Raw genomic sequence first — 21424 nt, 5'->3', positions numbered from 1 at the left:
TCAATCTCAACAAAACCTTCAGGAACAGTAACTTGCATTACTCCTGATTGCCTTACAACTATCTGGACTAAACATGAACTCTTAACTTGGCTGTCTATTGTACTTCGCTTTGCAGTAGCAGCACTGGCAATGTGAGAAGGGTCTGTTGGTTTTCTGAAGTAGGAGAGGCATGTTGACGTTGGATTTCGAGCTTTTTGTGAGAACGCAATCAGGGCTCAGCATCCATCCTGTTTGCCAGTCTTTCTCCTTAGTGCTGGTTTCCCCCCCCCCTCACCCCCACCGACTCTGCAGTTTTAATTTCAAAACTGAAAATGCAGGTGCCTTTTTTTTTCTCTAGCTTGGGTTTGCTATTGTATGTTATTTTCTTTCTTTTAGTTAATTTGGCACTAACATCTCCTGCTGTCAGCATGAGCACTTGGCCTGCACTGTGGCCGCCAGTGTGTGTTCAGCTGATCCTGACACCTTTCCTGTTGGTAGCAGGAGCATCAATGTTACATAAATCGCAGTTCCTCCACAGCCTGGCTAGCTCATTTGATAGTTAATCGGGCTCTTAATCCTAGAGTCACTGCCTCGAGCCCCACACTGGACAGTGTTCTTTATATTAAATATTTTTTATTTATTTTTATTCAAACCGCTGAGAATTTGTGGTGAATAAAAGTCCTTGTGGCAGGCACAAGAATTATAAAACGTGAACAGGCGCTTCCCGGGAGAGCCCAGCCACTGAAGAATCCATTCATTTGTAGAAAATAGTAAATGGTAATAAAAAAATGCCAGATGGAATAATCCCATATGTTTTGATGCTTCGCAAAGTCTTTTTGATAGCATCTGCAAAAAGTTCTAGTAATACAGCAGTACCCCGATGTTTTTCTAATGAGAATTTTAATAATAATGACTGACAAATGAACAGAACGTTTTGGGGACCAGTCAATCTTAACATGATTCTGTCTTAATTTGCTCCACAATTGCAGATTTCAGTTTGCATCTCAAAATTTAATTGAGGCTGTTTGTCTGTTTGCAAATGATAAAATGAGTTATAAAACGCAGCTGCCCTTAAGGTGTCTCTCACTTTCTGCAAGTGGCACTGCCTCTCTGCATGTGCAGGAAGTGCTCCCCCTATTGTTGTGGCACAAATAAATGCAACCTAAATTTATTCTGTGCATTTTCAAATGTCTAACTGAACTTTTGCATCACTAAAGAACCTCCTACTTTTAAGCAGGTTATAAGTCATTCTCCAATTAATTTGCTTTCTCTGCTTTTCCTATTTTTTTTTTCTTATCCTTTTCCTATTTTTTTTCTTATCCCTACTGCACCTTCTCTGATTCTACTAACCTGTTTTCTTACCAGTTATTTTTCAATCCTGAAAAAACCTGCCCTGAACATTGTCCTCTATTTTCTGTCCACTGATGCTCCCTGACTTGCTTCATGTTTCTAGTATTTTATATTTTATGGGAAAATGATTAGTTAATGGGTATAATGCTTTCATTTTTTGAAAGCACTTCCATCTCTACATAGATGAAAGCAAAATACTGTGGATGCTGGGATCTGAAATAGAAACAAAAGCTGGAAATACTCAGGCCTGGCAGCATCTGTGGAGGTAGAAACAGAGTTAATGTTTTCAGTCGAAGAAGAGCTCTGTCACTTTGCCCCAGTTTGAATTTAAAGTTAATGATGAGGCTACCAACATGCAAGTGTAAATCAACATTAACTTCAGGCCACTAGACATGGGCAGCTAGATGTGGAAATTTGCAAGTTGCTGATTTGAGTTGCCTACTCCTCCAAAAGCTTTGTTAAAACAGCATCTTGCCAAGTGACTTGGCATTGTAACACGTAATGGGCATGAAGTTGCTAGACTTGGGGAATTAGATTAACCTTAAACTTGCCACACAAAGTTAGGGCTTTGCCATTCAAGTGTAAGTTAACTTTTAATGGCGTGATGAGTGACGTTCCCTCTAAGTTGCACAGATGCGCAGCTGTGAAGCAGTCTGGAAATCATCTGGCCTGCTGAAATAAACAAGCTGCTCATAACTTTGAAAGTTGTGACTGTTAAAATGTAAGCTGTCCATGGGCAAAAAGGTAGTGTTCAGAGGAGATAGTAACCTGCTCAGTACAAAAAGTTTAGAGGGGACTTTGGTAAGTCTTAATTATCGTCAAACAATCCCTCTGGCACTGAAAATTAATCTTTAGAGCAAGTGTGGTGTCACATTTCTTCAGATTTTAATTATTGTTGAAGCTTTTTAAGAAATTAAAATTGTAATTTTGTTTTACACTCCCTCCCCCCATCTCTCTCAATCCCATCTTTCTTTCCTCAATTTCCTGCAAATGACTTTGCATTAACTATTCTAACCTACACTTTCTGGTTTAGGCTCCTTACCTCAGTAGGATACTTCAGTCTGATTAGTTAAGGAGATACAATTTCTTGCCTTGCTCAAACAGGTCCCAGATCCCTCTAGAGGGCACCACACTTTCCGATTTCTAATAATCTCAATTTCTAGTATAAAATCCCACAGAAAATCACAGATAATATGTTTCAGGAGGTTGATGAGTTTTGAAAGGAAAAGGAAGGCAGTACCTGTATTTGGTTATTTAATATTTAGCACAAAATGGATGAAAATTGCTGCTTTGACACAATGCAGTTTTGAACTACGCAAGTTTATTTCTGCAGATTTTTCATAGTTACTCTGTTTGATTTTTATAGAATGCTGCGTGCTCAGTATACTGAATTAATTCAGCCAAGAAGTGTGGACGGTTCAGTGGAAGAGACACCAAAAATGTCAGCTGGCCAGATGTTACTTGTAGCTTTTGATGGAATGTTTGCCCAAGTGGAAATTGCATTTGGTTTATTAATTGAGAAGGTAATATGTTTGTATATTTGTTAATTTTTATAGCCTGAAATTTGTGGGGGTGATATGCATATGTTATGTATATATGATATGTATATATGGTATGGTTTGCCCATACTGGAAATGTTGCTGAACTGTAACTATCCTATTTTATCCTGTACATTCAAAATCTGCTTGTACTCAGGCTACAAGTGAGTTGAGTCATTTTTATTAGAATGTACATCAAGTTATGGCATGGTAAGATTGTTAGCCATCTCAAGGTTATGTCATTGTTTAAATCACAACTTTTCCCTTCACGCGCATGCAGGATGTTTAAGCTACTACAAAGTTTAGTGTGAAGAAGGTATAGATCTGTTATTTCCAACTATTAAATGGCTGTTGTTCTTGTAGTTGAACAAGATGGAGGTACCTCTGGCATGGCGGAAAATTGATATTATTAGAGAGGCCCGCAGCACCCAGGTCAATTTCTTTGATGATGACAATCACCGGCTAGTGCTGGAAGAGATCTTCTTCTTGAAACGACTGCAAACCATAAAGGAATTTTTCAGACTCTGTGGCACTTTTGCTCACACATTATCAGGTAACAGTTAGAAGTTTGTTTTAATGGATTTAAATGCTTTATAAAGGTTTTTGGTTTGTTCTTGTCCTCTGCAAAGGGATAGCTTATCGCATATAAAATACAAAGACGGTGTCCCTCCTGTAGGCTGAGTCACATGATTTTTTTTTGTGTGAATTGCCATTGAACTGCTTCCTCTGTTCTTGTAGACAGAAGTGAAGGTTCATGTTCTGTTGCAAATAGCTTTTGGTAAAATTGTCCTTCACTCCTGTACTGATAAATTAAAGGTTTTTTTTTGCGGTAGTGAAATGAATTATTGAATAATTTGAATTGACCATTGTATTGAATAATGTAAATAAGTCGAGTGAGGATTTAGTGGTTTAAAAAAAGAGTTGCCATGATATAAATTAAGAATACACTATATTGAATTCAGTTGAAATGACTTTTGTACAAGGCTATGGTTACTATTTTTAAAAATTTGATTGCACTGCCCCATCTAAAATTTCTGTTCTAGCTATAATTTAGTATAGTGGCAATGTACATAACTAAGGGCAGGATTATTGTTTCAGTTTCACTCCCCCAAAGATACCATCTGAATGATTTGTCTGACGCTTTGTTTGACATGTTCCATTCTTGGTTCTGAGATTGGTCATGCGGCCATTACAGTTGAACATTCTGGTCCATTAGTTTCTTAAAATTTGCTGCAAGTTTCCAAAGGTGGAATATGTTCAACAAATATATTTTTTGTTTTGCAGTCAAAATGCTGCTTGGCAAACTAATTTCAGTCCCTTTCATTTTTATTTAATTGTAAGGCTATCCTGAAATATACCTCAATGTATTTGTAACTACTCTTGTATCTTGAAGGGCTGAATGTTCTACTCCTGCTCCTAAGCCCTATATCATCACTATAATGTGCACATTTTGTCTTATTCTCCAGGGGCTATTCCACTAGATGATCCCAGTTCATTAAATGGTCCTGTGCCAATGGTTAATGTAAAATCCATGTACAGAAGTTCCTGCTTTAGTGAAGATCAAATGGCTAAACCAATAAAAGCTTTTACAGCAGACTTTGTAAGACAACTTTTGATCGGCCTCCCAACCCAAGCCCTGGGGTTGACTCTTTGCAGTTACATCAGTGCTCTTGGTGTGGACATTATTGCTCAGGTGGAAGCCAAAGACTTTGGTGCTGAAAGTAAAGTTTCTGTTGATGACCTTTGTAAGAAAGCAGTGGAACACAACATTCAGGTTGGCAGATTTTCGCAGTTAGTTATGAACAGAGCCACTGTCTTGGCCAGCTCATATGACACTGCTTGGAAAAAGCACGATCTGGTTCGCAGGTTAGAGACGAACATTGCATCTTGTAAGACCAGTTTTCAGAGGGTGCAGATACAGATTGCAATGTTTCAGGTAAGCCCTTGCATTTCTTTATTCTAATTGTGTTTAAAGGGAAAGCAAAGTATAGGGGAGTACCTTTTGTTCAAAGTATGTCTCCTTTTTAGATTATTGTTTAGAAAATATCAATTTTGGTACAGACTTGGAGATGCTCAAGTACGTCTCCCTCTCCAGTGAACTACTCCACCAACATCAAATATGGAGAGTATTCCACAGCTATTGAAAATTACCTGACCCTATGAAACTTGAGCTTGGAAAATTTGTATTCCTGCTTGTAACATGTATGCTATATCAGACTGCTCTGGAGCTAATTTAAAGTTTGATCATCAGTATTTGGGCAGTTGGCTATAAATCATTGAAGTGGGCTAGATTCTTTTCCAAGATGTCCAAAATTGTTTGTTTTTAATAGTTGTGCATTTAAAAAGAAATGCATTGAATAAGAATTACTCTACCTGCTATCCTCCTTTACATTTACAAAAGCTTTATTGTAAGATTACTGTTAATACTAAGCATTAGAAATATTTTTCCATACATTTGTTAAGACTGTTGCATAAAGGTGCAAGCTAGGAGATTTCATCAACAGCAATACTGTGTAGGAGTGTGTACATATATATATTCGCAAAATTAATCTATGGTGACTAAAATGTTCCATCCACTCCCAACAGTGGCAGCATGAGGATATTCTTATAAATCGAACTCAGCCCATTTCTACTGTTACACCTCCACCTCGCTCAGGCATTCTATCCAACATGAAAAAGAAATTGCATGCGCTTAGCCAGCTGGAGGTTTCTGTTGCTACAGTACAGGTAAATGAATTGTGAAACAAATTCCCTTTTTTGTCCATTCACTTTGCAAGCAAGATGGAACTCCCTAAAGTGACTAGTACCGCAGGTCAAAGCTTAACAGCTGAATAAAGTAACCATTATTAGATATCATTTTGAGCTTGTGCTGTGGCTGGACTGAGATGTTGGGCTGATGTGCACAGGCCAGTAATGAGCCTTCAGCATTGCTGGCCAGTGTTGACCTTTTCCTATGTTTAGACTGACATAGTTGCAAGTCTGTTTACCACTTGGAAAACACAACACATGCATGCACTGTTCAAAATCTGCCCTGTGGCATAAATGGGGAGACGATAGTAATATTGTCACTGGATTAGTAATGCTCTGGGGACCCGGGTTCGATTCCCGCCACGGCAGATGGTGGAATTTGAATTCAATAAAAATCTGGAATTAAAAGTCTAATGATGACCAAGATAAAACCATTGTTGATTGTTGTAAAAACCCATCTGGTTCACTAATTCCCTTTATATATGTCTCCAGACCCACAGCAATGTGGTTGACTCTTAAATACCCTCTGAACAAGGGCAATTAAGATGGGCAATGAATGCTGACCTCACCAGTGACGTCCACATCCCATGAATGAATAAGAAAAAAATTCAATACAACAGAAACAAGCATCGATTGCTGAGCTACTTCAGTTGGGATGCAAGTGACAGTATCACTATAATATGAGGATCTTATCACTTCACTGAAAGCAAGATAGAATTCCTAGAGTGACAGGTGCCATGGCTCAGAGTTCAACAGACTGAATAAAGTAATCCATTGTTGCAAAACCCAAAACAAAATGTCTGCTGTTAGATGTAATTCTGCAATTGGGCAGCACTTGCTGAACAATCCTGAGTGCACTAATAACTACACTAACAAACAATTTAAGATGATTAAGCCATCTCGTAACATGGATAATTTATGCTTGCTAGAAGCAAAATATATTCATATGCAAGGCCCCATTCCCTGCAAATGAATGGAATATGTTCAGGCCTTGTGCCTTTTTTGAATTACCTGGGAGCTTGCGGAGCCTATAATTCCCTGTTGCTTTCTCCATGGCAATGCTTCAACCAATCGGAGTTGACTTGCCAACCACTCGGCACCCTTTTCTCCTGTAGTATAAATTGTTGTGATCGTTTGAAATTTGGCGTTCTTGCATTTGTCCTGATGAGTGCAAGATAAAGAAAGCATCAGCAACTTATCTCTTTTCAGCAATATTCAAGTTCTGTACTGTCAAGCAACTGTTTGTAATCCACCATTAGATATATTTTGAGGTGGTGCCACAATTTTAGAAATTAAAAGGCTTTTGTATGTTTTTTTATTTGTTTTAAATGTCAGTGTGATAACATATTACCATTTCCCTTTGATGTGTAATTTTCTCAGCTGCTAGATATTTAATCTTATAAATGTAATCAAAAGTTTATCATTATAATTACTTTCGTCCACCTAATAGATTTTTTTTTTTACCACACAGGAGAAGCTGGCAGCATTGGAAGCTAGCATTGAGCAGCGTTTGAAATGGGCTGGAGGGGCCAATCCTGCTTTGGCACCTGTTCTACAAGATTTTGAGGCCACGATCACTGAGAGAAGGAATATGGTAGTTAAGGAAAGTCAACGAGCAAACCAAGTATGTATAAATAATTTTGTTCCAAGGGTCAGTGCAAAACCTGTTCAATCTTTAACCAGAATACTTATCAGTATAGCAATAGTCCAAAGCATGTTCTATTGAATGCCCTTTGTTACAAACAAGAAAACAAGGTAAAGAAAGGATTGCATGTATCTCAGAACAAATTTTGACTGATTTTAAGGTGGTGTTCGGACATTTTGAGCGATTTTACATCATCATTGCTTCTCACTGGCGCCTCCTATGTTGTAAGGGCACACTGTTCCTCGATATTGCCTCCTTTTCCCATTTTCAGCTCCACAGATGTTTTTACAGCTCATCAGAAATATTTTACGTTTTCATTCAAAACTGGAGAGTGAGCGGCGCAGTGGGTTGGCACACTATCGTTTTCACCTCTGGGTTCTAAATTTAATTTAGTCTAGACTGATGAGATAAAATATTTTGGCTCGTGCTATGCATATGGCACCCTTATAAAATGATAACTCTGATTACAAGTAGAACAGCACAAAAGGGCCCTAAATTGCCAATCTTTCACCACCCCCAAAGCTGGCTCTTATAGAGTTGATGTCCATTGCTGGTACTTTGAAAAAGGAGCTTTAGTTTAAAATCTGACCCATCCTGTACCAATACTATACCCCAATGTCTGAATTCTCAATACTGTGCCTCTGTGCAAAAGAAACAAAGGTGGTTCTGTTTACCACACACAAGTTCCTCATTTTGAATTGTGGAAATTGTTACATTTAATTTAAAAAAATTGACATCTGTGGATTAATCTTGCTGGGTTTATAAATTGCTAAATGAGCTTTTTTAACTTTTCCAGAAATAATTATCAGTTCTTAATATCTGACGATGAATGTGTGCAATATCTGTTTGACCCTTAAATTGCATTCTTGGGGGAAAACATTTTGCCCAGGGTGGCTATCCTTTGAATCAAACAGCAGTTCACCTATTAAACTGCGATGCCAGTTTTTTGGGGCAAACCCAAAAGGACAGTTAGATCTTAATGTAATAAAAGCACAAACTTACAAAAGGAAACGGAAAGAGTTGATGCAGTTGGTGTGGAGATGCCATCAGTGTACATGTGAAAACCAGAGAATCTAATGTGTGGTGCCTTCCACCTTCTTTATAAATTAAAATTTTCCGTGGAACCCAGCCTATCATGCAGACTTCCATTGTGCACTCTAGCTTAAAGTAAACTTGAGTGTGTGATGTAGCTTTCCAAAAGTGGACTTAAAGAAAAAAAACAAGGATTTCCTCTTTAACATTGTTAATGTTTTTCATTACTCCAGGTGACTTTCCTTTGTAGCACAATACTTCATTTTGAAAGTTTACGGACTAGGACACCAGAAGCCTTGAGTTTGGATGCTGCATTGTTTGACCTAATTAAGCGGTGTCAACAGATGTGTTCATTTGCATCACAATTTAGCAGTTCAGTCTCTGACCTTGAACTCCGCCTGCTGAAGCGTTTGGTGAGTTGAAGTTAATTTTCTGTTCCAGTGATTTTGTGTAGGGTAGAGCAGTGCATCTTCACAAGTGATCAATTTTGTTGAATGAAGCCTTTTGAAAGGTTTTCATATACTGCATATATCCCTTTAAGGAAAACTACTGCAGTTGAAACTTGTTGAAGCAGCTAGTTGGTGATCATATTCTTGGAGTTGGGACATGCAGTTGGGACATGTGTAATGCAATTGTAGCAGAGTGTGCAATATTTCACCATATAAACAACACATGATGATTGCACAATGTTCAGCACCATTCGTGACGACTCAGATACTGAAGCAATTCTTGTCCAAATGGAGCAAGACCTAGATATTGTCCACGTCTTGCTGCATTTGGACATCAATTTGGCCAACAACAGCATCCTCCACATCTCTCTTGGTTCAGCTTTGCGCCACACCTTGTGTAATTCCACTCTTGCCTATCCCAGTACAGACAATGCATTTCAAGCATGGTTTCACTGTCTACCTGAGTTCTTGCACCATTCACCACCCTCCCACTCCCCCAGCCTCCCTTCACATCTGTGAACATGAGGTCAGCTTCCATATGTCTGTTTCCAACATGAATCTCTTCTTGCACATGTAGAATTACAAAGAATTACAAAGAATATGCAGCACAGAGACAGGTTATTTGACCAAACAAGTCACGCTCCATTCAAGCCTCCTTCTGTCATTCCTCATCGAATTCCGATCTGCACAACACTATTCCTTTCTCCTTTGTATGTTCATCTACTTTTTCCCTTTTACGCATCTATACTAATCACCTCGATTACTCTTTAGTCACAAGCTTCATATTCTCAGCACCCTCATGGTACATCAGCTCGTTGTGAATTTTCTATTTGATTTCTTGGTTACTGTCTTATGCTGTTGGCCTCTAATTTTAATCTTTTCTACAAGTGGATGCCCTCTGTCTACTCTAAGTAATGAAAGGTTTTAATACAGACCTCTATTGGGTCACCTCTCAGTCTTCTCTCTCCAAGGGAAGGAACACCTAGCCTTTTCATTCCCTGATGAATGTAACTTCACAACTCTAGTTTCATCTTTGTAAATCTTTTTTGCACCCTGTCCAGTGCCTCTATATCCTTTTTGATAATACAGTGACCAGGTCTGGCACATATTCCCCAAGTCTGGTGTCACCAAGGGCTTGGTGCAAGTTTACCATAACATGTCAACTATTCAATTTTTTCCGTCTAGAAATAAACTACTGTCTGGTTTGCTTATTTTATATAATAACCTTATTAACCTGTGTTGTTGCTACTTAGTGATTTCTGTATTTGTACTTCCAGATTCCTTGGCTCTTCTGCCCCATTTAGATTCTTATTTTCCAAATAGTATGAGACCTCATATTTGTTGTAACCTTCCTCCGTATTGACTAATTTCCCCCAAAAAGGAACCATCTGAAAATTTAGAAACAGTTGAGTTGATTCCCAAGTCTAAATTGTTAATATAAGTTGTGAATAACAGCAATCCCAGCTCGGATCCTTTTGGGACCCTGCTTTCTCCCTTCTGTCACTCAGAATTGTTGCCTTTTACCTAGGGTAAGCCTAGGGTTATGGGAGGTGTAGCCCAGAAAGTGGAGTTGAGACCACAATCAGATCTTATTAAATGGTGGAGCAGGCTCAAAAGGCTGAGTAGCCTACTCCCCCTAATTCTTAGCCCCTGTATATCCTTGCTCTGTCTTTAGATTTAAACCAGTTAGCTAACCATTCTCCTACATGTCCCCTGACTCCACATGCTCTGATATTAGTGATATTAAAAATGGGGGAAGAGAGAAAAGAGACTTGATCTAATCTAAACTCTGGAGTTAATGGAGTATTGTAAATGTTTTCTGATTTAGAAGCGTGATGCACAAGCTTGTTATCTTTGAGCTGCACAGATGTGCACCATGTTACTCATGGGTGAAACAGGAGTTTTAAATCTCCCATTAATTTGCGTATATCTCAAACTGCGTACTCTTACAAATATCAGGGGTCTGATTTAGGTTTTATGCCATAATAAAGCAGCACTGAGAACAGCACTTTTCACACCCACCACGCTCTCAAAATTCAAACAGATCTACAGTAATCAATAAAAGGTGGACTGAGTTTCCTGGACTGAGGGCTGGAATTCTGTAGCCATCTCCAGGAGCGTTTAATGCTGACAAATGTAGATTTACAAGCTAAGTAGAATATAAAATTGACATTTCTTTACAAACATATTACATGGGATATACGGCACAGAAACAGGTGATTCGGCCCTCCCATTTCAGAATTTATGCTCCATTTAAAAAAAAAGCAGCAAGCAGGAAATCTTCTGGAACTAGGATTAAAACTTCATAGCATTATGTCAAAATAATGTACTATTGTTGTTAGGAATGATGTACAATAATGAAGCTATTAATACTGGGTATAACGCTTTTAACACTTGTCGCATTGATTAAAGATAACTAAAGTGACTAATTCCAGGAGCGTAGCCTAGCATAAATAGAATGGAGATGCTCGTAATTGCAATCAAATACATGTATCGTAGCAAATTTCAGTGCAATATTCACCTATTTCTTCCAGGCTACCAGTCTAGAACATCCAATAGGAAGTTCTGAATGGCTTTCTTCTGCTCACAAACAACTGACTCAAGATATGTCAACCCAGAGGGCAGTGCAGTCTGAGAAGGAACAACAGATTGAAGCTGTTTGTGAAACAATACAGACTCTGGTGGATAATATTAAAACTGTGCTTACTGGTCATAACAAACTGTTGGCAGATGTTAAACATCTCCTCAAAGCAATGGCAAAGGTAATGATCTCATTTCATTTTTTTCCCCTTTTGTTTGCCTATTGAATTTTATTTCCGCTTCAGTGGAATGCTGGCCATTTTACTTGTGTCTCAACCAGTTTGAGCTCAAAGGTTCTCCAGAGGGTGTATCTATTATGTGTTCACAGTATTTATATTTTCCATCTTTTAAGGTAAAGTTGAGAATGTATCTTGCTACCAATTCACAGAAATATCGAGATAGCGAATTGGTTCTGTGGAGTAATGTATGATAAACTATAACCATTAAAGATGTGTGATTGTGGTGCCATGGCCATAGGAAACCCTTCCCAATTGAGTGTTGTAAATGTTGGCTGTACTGCTTTCTCTTGGGATGTAGGGCATTGTGGATCCTCTACTTTAAGGAACCCTAAGTGATAAGCGTAAGGGAAGTTCATACCAGAATGTGCATACAGGAATTCAGGATTGTCAGTATGGTTGGTCAGATGGCCTGTTCTCACTGTAGACTTTGGGAAATTGGGCATTATTTCCCTAACTTTTGATATTCTCAGAGATTTGGAGAGGAAGATGATCTGACCTATTTGAATAACCCTTAAGAAAAGGAACACCATAAATAGTGGCCTTGCCATTTAGTATGTGGACAGTATTTCCTGGAACTGATTAGGTACAGTTGACCCCTTAATGGTGATAAAATTATAACTTCCTCTGTCCAGGGGAAAAAGGTACCCTACTATCACTCTTATATCGAGGCTTCTACACAAGTAAATGAGTAAACAGATTGCTGCCTGTGTGAGAAAGTCTAGATAGATATTGCCACTTAGGCCAGGATTTAGCTGGGTCTCCAAGGGGGCCTCCCATCTATTGGAGAACCGATGGGAAATTCCCATCAGTTCAGTGGGGAAGGCCCGACAGAATCAAGTGCCCTTCGGGTACTTAACTGGCCACTGTTGGGCTTTCCCCGTGATTGAGGTTCCTGGTGGTGGAAGTTGTGTCTACTGAGAGCTGCCAGCCAATCGGAGGCTGGCAACTCGTCAGTGCTGCCAGCGAGAGTGATGACTTCTGGCGGGACTGCACCCACCTGAGGCCCGGGATCGTGGAGAGACCCTAGGCCGCAGGTAAGTGAAAACGGGATGAGGGTCGTCAAGAGAGTGGTGTTGGGGTTTGGAGGCAAGGGCTGAGAGACTTTCAGGAACTGCCTCTCTGACCAATATCTGGTCCCTTGATTAGGCACAGAGTGCCTGATAGCAAAGGGCACCCCCCCCGGAGGCTGGCTGCTGGCAAACCCCACAGGTTTTTCTGAAGGTGTGGGGGACCTGTTCGGCCTCTTTAATCCCTGGGCCGCTACTAAATTGCAGTGGACTCGGGGATAATGGGTGCCAATTGGCTCATTAATCAGCCTGTTTGATATATGGCCAGTAGCGGCTGACAGTTCCTATCAGCTGCTTCCACCACCCTCCTTAATCGGGGGCAATCTTCCTGCCTCTTGGAGACTGACCCAGGGCCTCTCCCACAGTTAAAGCCCTGGCCATGACGGTTCCTGTCATGATGGGCTGCATAAAATCTGGCCCTTAGAGTTTGGTAATGTACACAAGTTACACTGGTCACTTAAATTTTATACCCCTTTCCAACCACTCTGTTTATAAGACCAGGCCTGGAAGTGGCTTGATTTCTTTGCCTCCTCTTGATAGCATTTGCATGTGTTCTTGGACATATCAAGTATAAGTTAATTTTTCTTTTGTTATTTAATTTTTACATATGAACTTGTGCCGCTTGTTAAAATTTTACGTTCTTTTCTGTAGAAACAAATTTTTGATCTAAGCTGTCGCTAATGATTTTCAGCCTCTCTGCTTTGTTGTGTTTATACTTTATTCAGTCATGGTCTTGATCCAGTCACTTTGCATCGGTGTTGAGTCAGTGATGAAAGCTGATTTTGAGATTTCCTTGGCTTACCCAGAGTGGCCAGAACACACACACTGTTTGCATTGTCTACCAGTGCCACCCACATCCTTGGCAAATCCAGATTAAGCAGTTGGCTTTCCAGCGAATTCTGAAAGAGGATTTTTTGCTATGCAGTGAAATAACCTGATGTTCAGAGTTTGGTTTGGGCTTGTGGAAAATGAGAAACTCTAGTTTCATACAGACGTAGTAGAAAGTGGAATTGTTCCCAAGGACTGGATAAAATATCATTGGTCAAAATGCCACATTTCTCAGGAGAAACTTGGGCAAATGTATCTCATTTGCTTGAAATTTGAAAAACATTCTTGCCTGGCTAAATTGATAAATTGTAGCCCAAGAGTCTGCTGTCACTTCAGCACTGGAGCACAAATGATCAAAGTGGCAGGATTAACATAACCTTCATATAAGCCCTAACATCTGTACTGCCCAATACTTCATGGGAAAAATTTTCCCCCCATTAGGGGGGAAATACGGGCGCAGGCAGACGCGCCTCCGTTCGGCACCCTCAATCGGGGGCGTGCCGCCATTTTACGTAGGCGAGCCAATGAAGGCCCGCCCAGTGTGACGTCTGCCAGGAAGCGCTATGCGTTTCCTGTGCAGGCAGGGGGGGTTCCCTCAGGCAGGACTGAGCTCTTTCGCGCATGCGCGTGAAAGAGTTCACTGATCTGCCTGAAGCTAAGTGCTGCCTCAGGGAGATCGGCTCGGAATTAAAGTTTTTTATAGAAATGATTTTTTTTTTTAATTCCCTGACATGTCCCCTCATTTGACACTGTTACATGAGTTGGGACAAGTCCATAACTTTTATTGAAAGATTTGATAATTTAAATATGCTCATGAAACCTCATCCTGCCCGTGGATGAGGTTTCATGATTTTTCTGAAGCCTGCCAGGGCCCTGGCCTGCCCACCAACCTTAAGGTTGGACGGGCAGGTCCAGTAATGATAATTAAAAACAAAAAACTGCGGATGCTGGAAATCCAAAACAAAAACAGAAATACCTGGAAAAACTAAGCAGATCTGGCAGCATCGGCGGAGAAGAGCAAAGTTGACGTTTCGAGTCCTCATGACCCTTCAACAGAACTAAGTAGAAATAGGAAAGGGGTGAAATATAAGCTAGTTTAAGGAGGGGGGGGTTGTTGGGACAAGCAAGCAGTGATAGGAGGAGATAACCAAAAGATGTCACAGACAAAAGAACAAAGAGGTGTTGAAGGTGGTGATATTATCTAAAAGAATGTGCTAATTAAGAGTGGAGAGCAGGACAAGCAAGGTAGCTCTAGTGGGGGTGGGGTGAAATAAACCATGGGTGGAATACATTTAAAAATAATGGAAATAGGTGGGAAAAGAAAAATCTATATAAATTATATAGATGTTAACCGGTGTTTTCCACCCACGGTAGTTGACAGGGTCCTCAACCGTGTCCGGCCCATCTCCCGCGCATCCGCCCTCACGCCTTCTCCTCCCTCCCAGAAACATGATAGGGTCCCCCTTGTCCTCACTTATCACCCCACCAGCCTCCGCATTCAAAGGATCACCCTCCGCCATTTCCGCCAACTCCAACATGTTGCCACCACCAAACACATCTTCCCTTCACCCCCCCTGGCAGCATTCAGTAGGGATCGTTCCCTCCGTGACACCCTGGTGCACTCCTCCATCACCCCCTACTCCTCAACCCCCACCTACGGCACCTCCCCATGCAAATGCAAAATATGCAACACCTGCCCCTTCACTTCCTCTCTCCTCACCGTCCAAGGGCCCAAACACTCCTTTCAAGTGAAGCAGCATTTCATTTGCATTTCCCCCAACTTAGTCTATTGCATTCATTGCTCCCAATGCGGTTTCCTCTACATTGGAGAGACCAAACGCAGACTGGGTGACCACTTTGCAGAACACCTTCGGTCTGTCCGCAAGCATGACCCAGACCTCCCTGTCGCTTGCCATTTTAACACTCCACCCTGCTCTCTTGCCCACATGTCTGTCCTTGGCCTGCTGTATTGTTCCAGCGAAGCTCAACGCAAACTGGAGGAACAGCACCTCATCTTCCGACTAGGCACTTTACAGCCTTCCGGACTGAATATTGAGTTCAACAACTTTAGATCTTGAACTCCCTCCTCCATCCCCACCCCCTTTGTGTTTCTTCCCCCTCCCTTTTGTTTTTTCCAATAATTTATATAGATTTTTCTTTTCCCACCTATTTCCATTATTTTTAAACGTATTCCACCCATGGTTTATTTCACCCCACCCCCACTAGAGCTACCTTGCTTGTCCTGCTCTCCACTCTTAATTAGCACATTCTTTTAGATAATATCACCACCTTCAACACCTCTTTGTTCTTTTGTCTGTGACATCTTTTGGTTATCTCCTCCTATCACTGCTTGCTTGTCCCAACAACCCCCCCCTCCTTAAACTAGCTTATATTTCACCCCTTTCCTATTTCTACTTAGTTCTGTTGAAGGGTCATGAGGACTCGAAACGTCAACTTTGCTCTTCTCCACCAATGATATTAATTAGTTTCTCAATGGCCTCAATTGGCCGTTGACAGGTCGGTGGGCGCACAGCTGACTCGGCTGCGCCCCTGCCGACCTGAAAATGGAAATGACGCGAGGTGAGGTCGAGAGTTCCACCCGGCCACTCAGCTCCTGACCTCTTTAAAGCCTTGGTTCAAACATGGACAAAAGGTCTGAACTCCTGAGGTGAGGTGAGAGTGACTGCCCTTGACATCAAGGCCACATTCGACCGAGTGTGGCATCAAGGAGCCCTAGCAAAACTGGAGTCAAAGGGAATCGGGGAAAACTCTCTGCTGGTTGGAGTCATACCTATCACAAAGGAAGATGTTTGTGGTTGTTCGAGGTCAATCATCTCAGCCCCAGGACGTCACTGCAGGAGTTCCTCAGGGTAGTGTCCTTGGCCCAACCATCTTCAGCTGCTTTATCAATGACTTTCCTTCCATCATAAGATCAGAAGTGGGGATGTTCGCTGATGATTGCACAATGTTCAGCACCATTCGTGACTCCTCAGACACTGAAGCAGTCCATGTCCAAATGCAGCAATACCTGGTCAATATCCAGGCTTGGTCTGACAAGTGGCAGGTAACATTGCCTGACACTTGTGTGATGCCACTGATCATCTCCGAGAGAGAATCTAACTACTGCCCTTTGACATTCAATGGCATTACCGTTGCTGAATTCCCCACTGTCAACATCCTGGGGGTTACCAATGACCAGAAACTGAATTGGACCAGCCATATAAATATTGTGACTACAAGAGTGGATCAGAGGCTGGGAATCTTTAGGTGAGTAATTCACCTCCTGATTCCCCAAAGCCTGTCCACCATCTGCAAGGCACAAGTCAGGAGTGTGATAGAATATCCTCCACTTGACTGAACGAGTGCAGCTCCAGCAACACTCAGGAAGCGTGACACCATCCAGGACAAAGCAGCCTGCTTGTTTTGCACCCCATCCACAAACATTTACCTGCTACACCACCGATGAACAGTAGCAGCAGTGTGTACCATCTACAAGATGCACTTTAGGAACTCACCAAGCCTCCTTAGCACCTCTCAGACCCACGGCCGCTACCACCTAGAAGGACAAGGGCAACAGATAGATGGGAACACCACCACCTGGAAGTTTCCCTCCCAAGTCACTCACCATCCTGAATTGGGAATATATCACCGTTCCTTCACTGTCGCTGGGTCAAAATCCTGGAATTCCCTTCCTAACAGCACTGTGGGTGTACCTACACCACACGGACTGCAGCGGTTCAAGGAGGCAGCTCACCACCACCACCTCGAGGGCAATTAGGGATGGGCTATAAATGCTGGCCTAGCCAGTGATGCCCACATCCCGTGAATGAATAAAACTAAATGTGCTTTCACCCCTGGGATCCGCAAACCAAACTGGTGGCCATCTAATCTCCAGAGAAACTTTTTATTAAAATGTTAGTTAGATGTACGTATCCATTCCTGTAGTTTTATTGAAATTAAAGCTTCTCGGCATATGAAACACAAATGGATTGCTAAAGTGATGAGCCATTGCAGCAATATTGATAAAAGCTGTTGGCTCTGCTGTATAACACAATTGGAACTGGTGGCAGATGTTTCTAACATGCGGGAACTTGCTTGCAAAAAGAAAATATTTTCTCACATTTTTGATACCTCCTCACTTTAAAAGGATGAAGAAGCAGCTCTAGGAGACAATGAGGATGTCCCCTATGAAGACAGTGTGCGTCAGTTTTTAGCTGAATACAAGTCTTGGCAGGATAACATCCAAACTGTGCTGTTCACAATAGTACAGGCCATGGGACAGGTCCGAAGTCAGGAACATGTCGAAATGCTACAGGAGATTACACCAACTCTGAAGGAAATGAAATCTCAGAGCCTAAAGTAAGGAAGATATTAAAATTATTGCAGGTTAAACAACTTTCTTTGACATTTTGGTTTAACACATCTCTGCTGAAGCTTTACAGGAAATGTACTTTGAAGCTAGCCAGAATGTACAGTAAACAGTTGGAATGTGTGCTAATTTTCTGAAGATATATGTGAAATTAAGATGTACAAAAATTGACCCATTTATATATTGCTTTTCACAGATTGTTAAATGTCTCAGCACTACATAAAACAATCAGTTTGTGCTTGTGTTGCATAAGTAAATGCAGTACCTCATTTTCAAAGAAATTTCTGTCAATGTGAAATAGTTGTAATATATTTGTAATCCATTTATTTGGCTCTTTTTGCCTCCACAATTTAGTCAGCTATGGAGACCAGCGCTACCTTGCACCCAACGTATCCTCATTTTTATTTTGAAGTATATAGATGATTCATGTAAGCATGCGGGCCCTTTAAGTATTTTGTACGTCTGCACACACATGGTAATTTAAAATGGCTAGCTTGTGTGCAGCCTGCGCAGAAACTTTAAGGTTGCTGCACAGCTGTGTAGCTTAGAGGAATCCATTGCGCCAAACCCTAGAATAATGTTAAATGCATGTATAAAATGTTAACTAGTTTAGCCTTCCAAACTTATATTGACGTGGCTCAGATAAGAATATTTTAACTAGTTTGGAAAAGACTGAACCATTTGTACTAACAAATTTCCCTAAAGTTTTCATGTTGCTCACTAAACCTTGTTGCATAATTGAGCATGCACTTGTCCATAATTTTTCATGTTAATTTACATGACTTTTTAAAAACTTTACCCCATCTCTCCTGAATGCAGTGATCTAATTGCATTTTAGTTCAGTGTGCACCTGCAGTCTACCTCATCCATACAGCATTTTTTTATTGCAGAGCATCGATACTGACCTTCAGACTTCAAGCTTTGGGGTATCATACACAGCCTGTGCTCTTCTCTTCCTTCAAACCTATGTGTATAAGGGGACAGTTTGTAACTCTAAACACGTTAGCAGGAAGTCACATCTATTGGGAGTAGATAAAGGGAAATTGTAGGCTGCTGCCCAATAATTTACATTCATCAATTTTAACGGGTAGAAATTTGTGGGGGGAAAAAAAAAGCGCACCCTAATTTTTTTGTTGCATGTGTCAGGTGGATAAGGCTTTCTGCCAAGAAACATAGTTCATAATGCTCCTTCCCACAAAGATGATTTATCGAGTTCGAAGCCGATGAGGGCTATAGGCTGTAACCTTCAACCTGCCAGGAAAATTAAAGCTTTGTAGGAAATGCATTAGTCCATTGTTTGTTTATATGTCGTCCTATAGTATAATCCGATTATTCGAGACCTACCCAATGGCTGATGGATAAATACACCAGATGTTCTGATACTGAACCACATGGGTCAGGAAGATTCCAAGTTTGAATCTCAGAATTTTAACCGCACAGAAGGAAGCCATTTAGCCCATCGTATCTGCACCGGATCCCTGATCTCTGTGCAGTTGGTTGTTCTCAACCATGGCGCTGGTGAGAATGCTAGTGTTGGCTTCCCTGAGCTCATGAGGTGGGAAGCTGGTGAGAGAAGTATGCTTGAGTGGGCATCAGATGAGGACAGGATTCATCATGGTTGCAATTTCCTCTTCCTGCTTGCCGGCACTCTGTTTAGCCTAATGTATGAAGAATGGACAATTGTGCCGGTTACCGCTGGGGTCATTCCCCTATGTGAGCACATGCCTTCGGAAGAAGAGGAAGAGGCAAGGGGAAGAAAGAGTAGAACCATCTAAGATATTACATATCAAATACTTGTACACATAGGTACAAAAAGCAGGAGGATAGAAAATTACCTATTTCATTAACCCCAATCCACATAGCTTAAGTGAAAATTACATAGTTCACTTGAGTCTGAGATAACCATATATTAGTTCAGTGATAAATGTGATTCCTATCAGACTGCCCTTGTTCTGTTTTCAATAGTAACCTTTGCTCTTGTCTTTCAGTGTCTACAATGATCTTGTCAGCTTTGCATCTCCACTCGTCACAGATAAATCTAATGAGTGTTCAAGCCCAACCTCTGCCTCTGCTTTTCAGCCCAGTTTTGCAGCAGGTAAACATTTATATTCAGCTTAATACTGAATTTGTAATCTTCATTTTTCATTCTCTAAAGCAGTGCTGGCTCTTGCATGAAGAAGTTCTCAAATCTTACGACATACATTTGATTGCAGTAATCAGTTTAATGTCAAATTTCAGTTTATAAGAATAATTACTTTAGATTGTGCCACTGAATATTAACCAAGTTTAGCCATTGAGTGGTTATTTTTTCTGAGAAATAGTGTCACAAACAGTAAACTATTAAATGAATAGAGCCTCTCTTTATAATAGATGAATAGAATTGTGTTTTTCACACAGAAAAAGAGTCAGACTAGTGAGATAGAATAATGTTTTTTCTTTTCTTTTTACAACCACTTGAATTGCCTCCTGAGTGAAGTTATGAATTTGTTTTGAATTTTAGGCAGTTTTATTTTTTTTCCATTATTCTTTCATGGGTATCGCCGGTAAGGCCAGCATTTGTTGCCCATCCCTAATTGCCCTGGAATTAAGTGACTTGCTAGTCCATTTCAGATGACAGTGAAGAGCCACATTGCTGTGGGCCTGGAGTCACATGTAGGCCAGGCTGGGTCAGGATGACAAAGTTCATTCCCTAAAGGGCATTAATGAACCAGATGGGTTTTTACAACAATCAATGATAGTTTCATGGTCACCATTACTGAGACTAGCTTTCAATTCCAGATTTATTAATTGGATTTAAATTCCACCATTTGCCGTGGTGGGATTTGACCCCACATCCCCAGACCATTTAGCCTGGCCTTCTGCATTACTCAGTGACATTACCACTATGCTACTGTCTCCCCCTTATTGTTGAGTAGGTGCCTTCTTGGACCAGAGTTGTGACTGCACAAGCTCACTCTTTATCCTCAAAACCTGCAAAAAGAGGAAGCTTTTATTTCATCTGTCTGGCCTGCATTAGAACCCAGGTCTCAGAAGTGAAAGAACAATGTGCTTAATCCACTGTAGCATCCTGTTCCTCAAAATTTCCGGAAGGCATTTGATAAGGTGCCGCACCAAAGGTTAGTGCGAAAAATAAAAGCTCATGGTGTAGGGGGTGACATGTTGGCATGGATAGAGAAGATTGTTTCCTGTTAGCTAGCTAGGAAGTAGGCATAAATGTGTCTTTCTGGTTGGCAAGATGTAACAAGTGGTGTGCCACAGGGATCAGTGCTGAGGCCTCAACTTTTTCCAATTTATATATATGACTTGGATGAAGGGACAAAAGGCATAGTTGCGAAATTTGCTGATGCCACAAAGATAGATGGGATAGTAAGATGTGAAGACACAATGAGGCTACAGATAGATTAAGTGAGTCGGCAAAGACCTGGCAAATGTATAATGTGGGAAAGTGTGAAATTGTCTATTTTGTCAGGAAGAATAAAAAGCCATATTATCTAACTGGTGAGCGATTGCAAAGCTCTGAGATGCAAAAGGATCTAGGTGTCCTAGTGCATGAATAGCAACAAGCTGGTAGGCAGATATAGCAAGTAATTAGGAAAGCTA

General features: G+C 40.9%; 1 protein-coding gene across 3 annotated transcripts in view; it reads left to right on the top strand.

Annotated features, from left to right (window-relative positions):
• smg1 (SMG1 nonsense mediated mRNA decay associated PI3K related kinase) overlaps positions 1-21424 on the top strand; it is a 166013-nt gene that overhangs the window by 124255 nt on the left and 20334 nt on the right. For all 3 annotated transcript variants that reach the window (XM_078559158.1, XM_078559160.1, XM_078559159.1), the window contains 9 exons: positions 2696-2852; positions 3231-3420; positions 4334-4803; positions 5454-5594; positions 7087-7239; positions 8526-8705; positions 11276-11503; positions 17603-17814; positions 19813-19919. In XM_078559158.1, coding sequence (XP_078415284.1) covers positions 2696-2852; positions 3231-3420; positions 4334-4803; positions 5454-5594; positions 7087-7239; positions 8526-8705; positions 11276-11503; positions 17603-17814; positions 19813-19919 — 1838 coding nt within the window. The remainder of the gene's footprint in view (positions 1-2695; positions 2853-3230; positions 3421-4333; positions 4804-5453; positions 5595-7086; positions 7240-8525; positions 8706-11275; positions 11504-17602; positions 17815-19812; positions 19920-21424) is intronic.

Source organism: Cetorhinus maximus, chromosome 15 (genome assembly GCF_964194155.1).
Source record: "Cetorhinus maximus chromosome 15, sCetMax3.hap1.1, whole genome shotgun sequence".
Classification (NCBI taxonomy): Eukaryota; Metazoa; Chordata; class Chondrichthyes; order Lamniformes; family Cetorhinidae; genus Cetorhinus; species Cetorhinus maximus.
The sequence above is the reverse complement of the archived record's forward strand: the minus strand, read 5'-3'. Positions and strand labels throughout refer to the sequence as shown.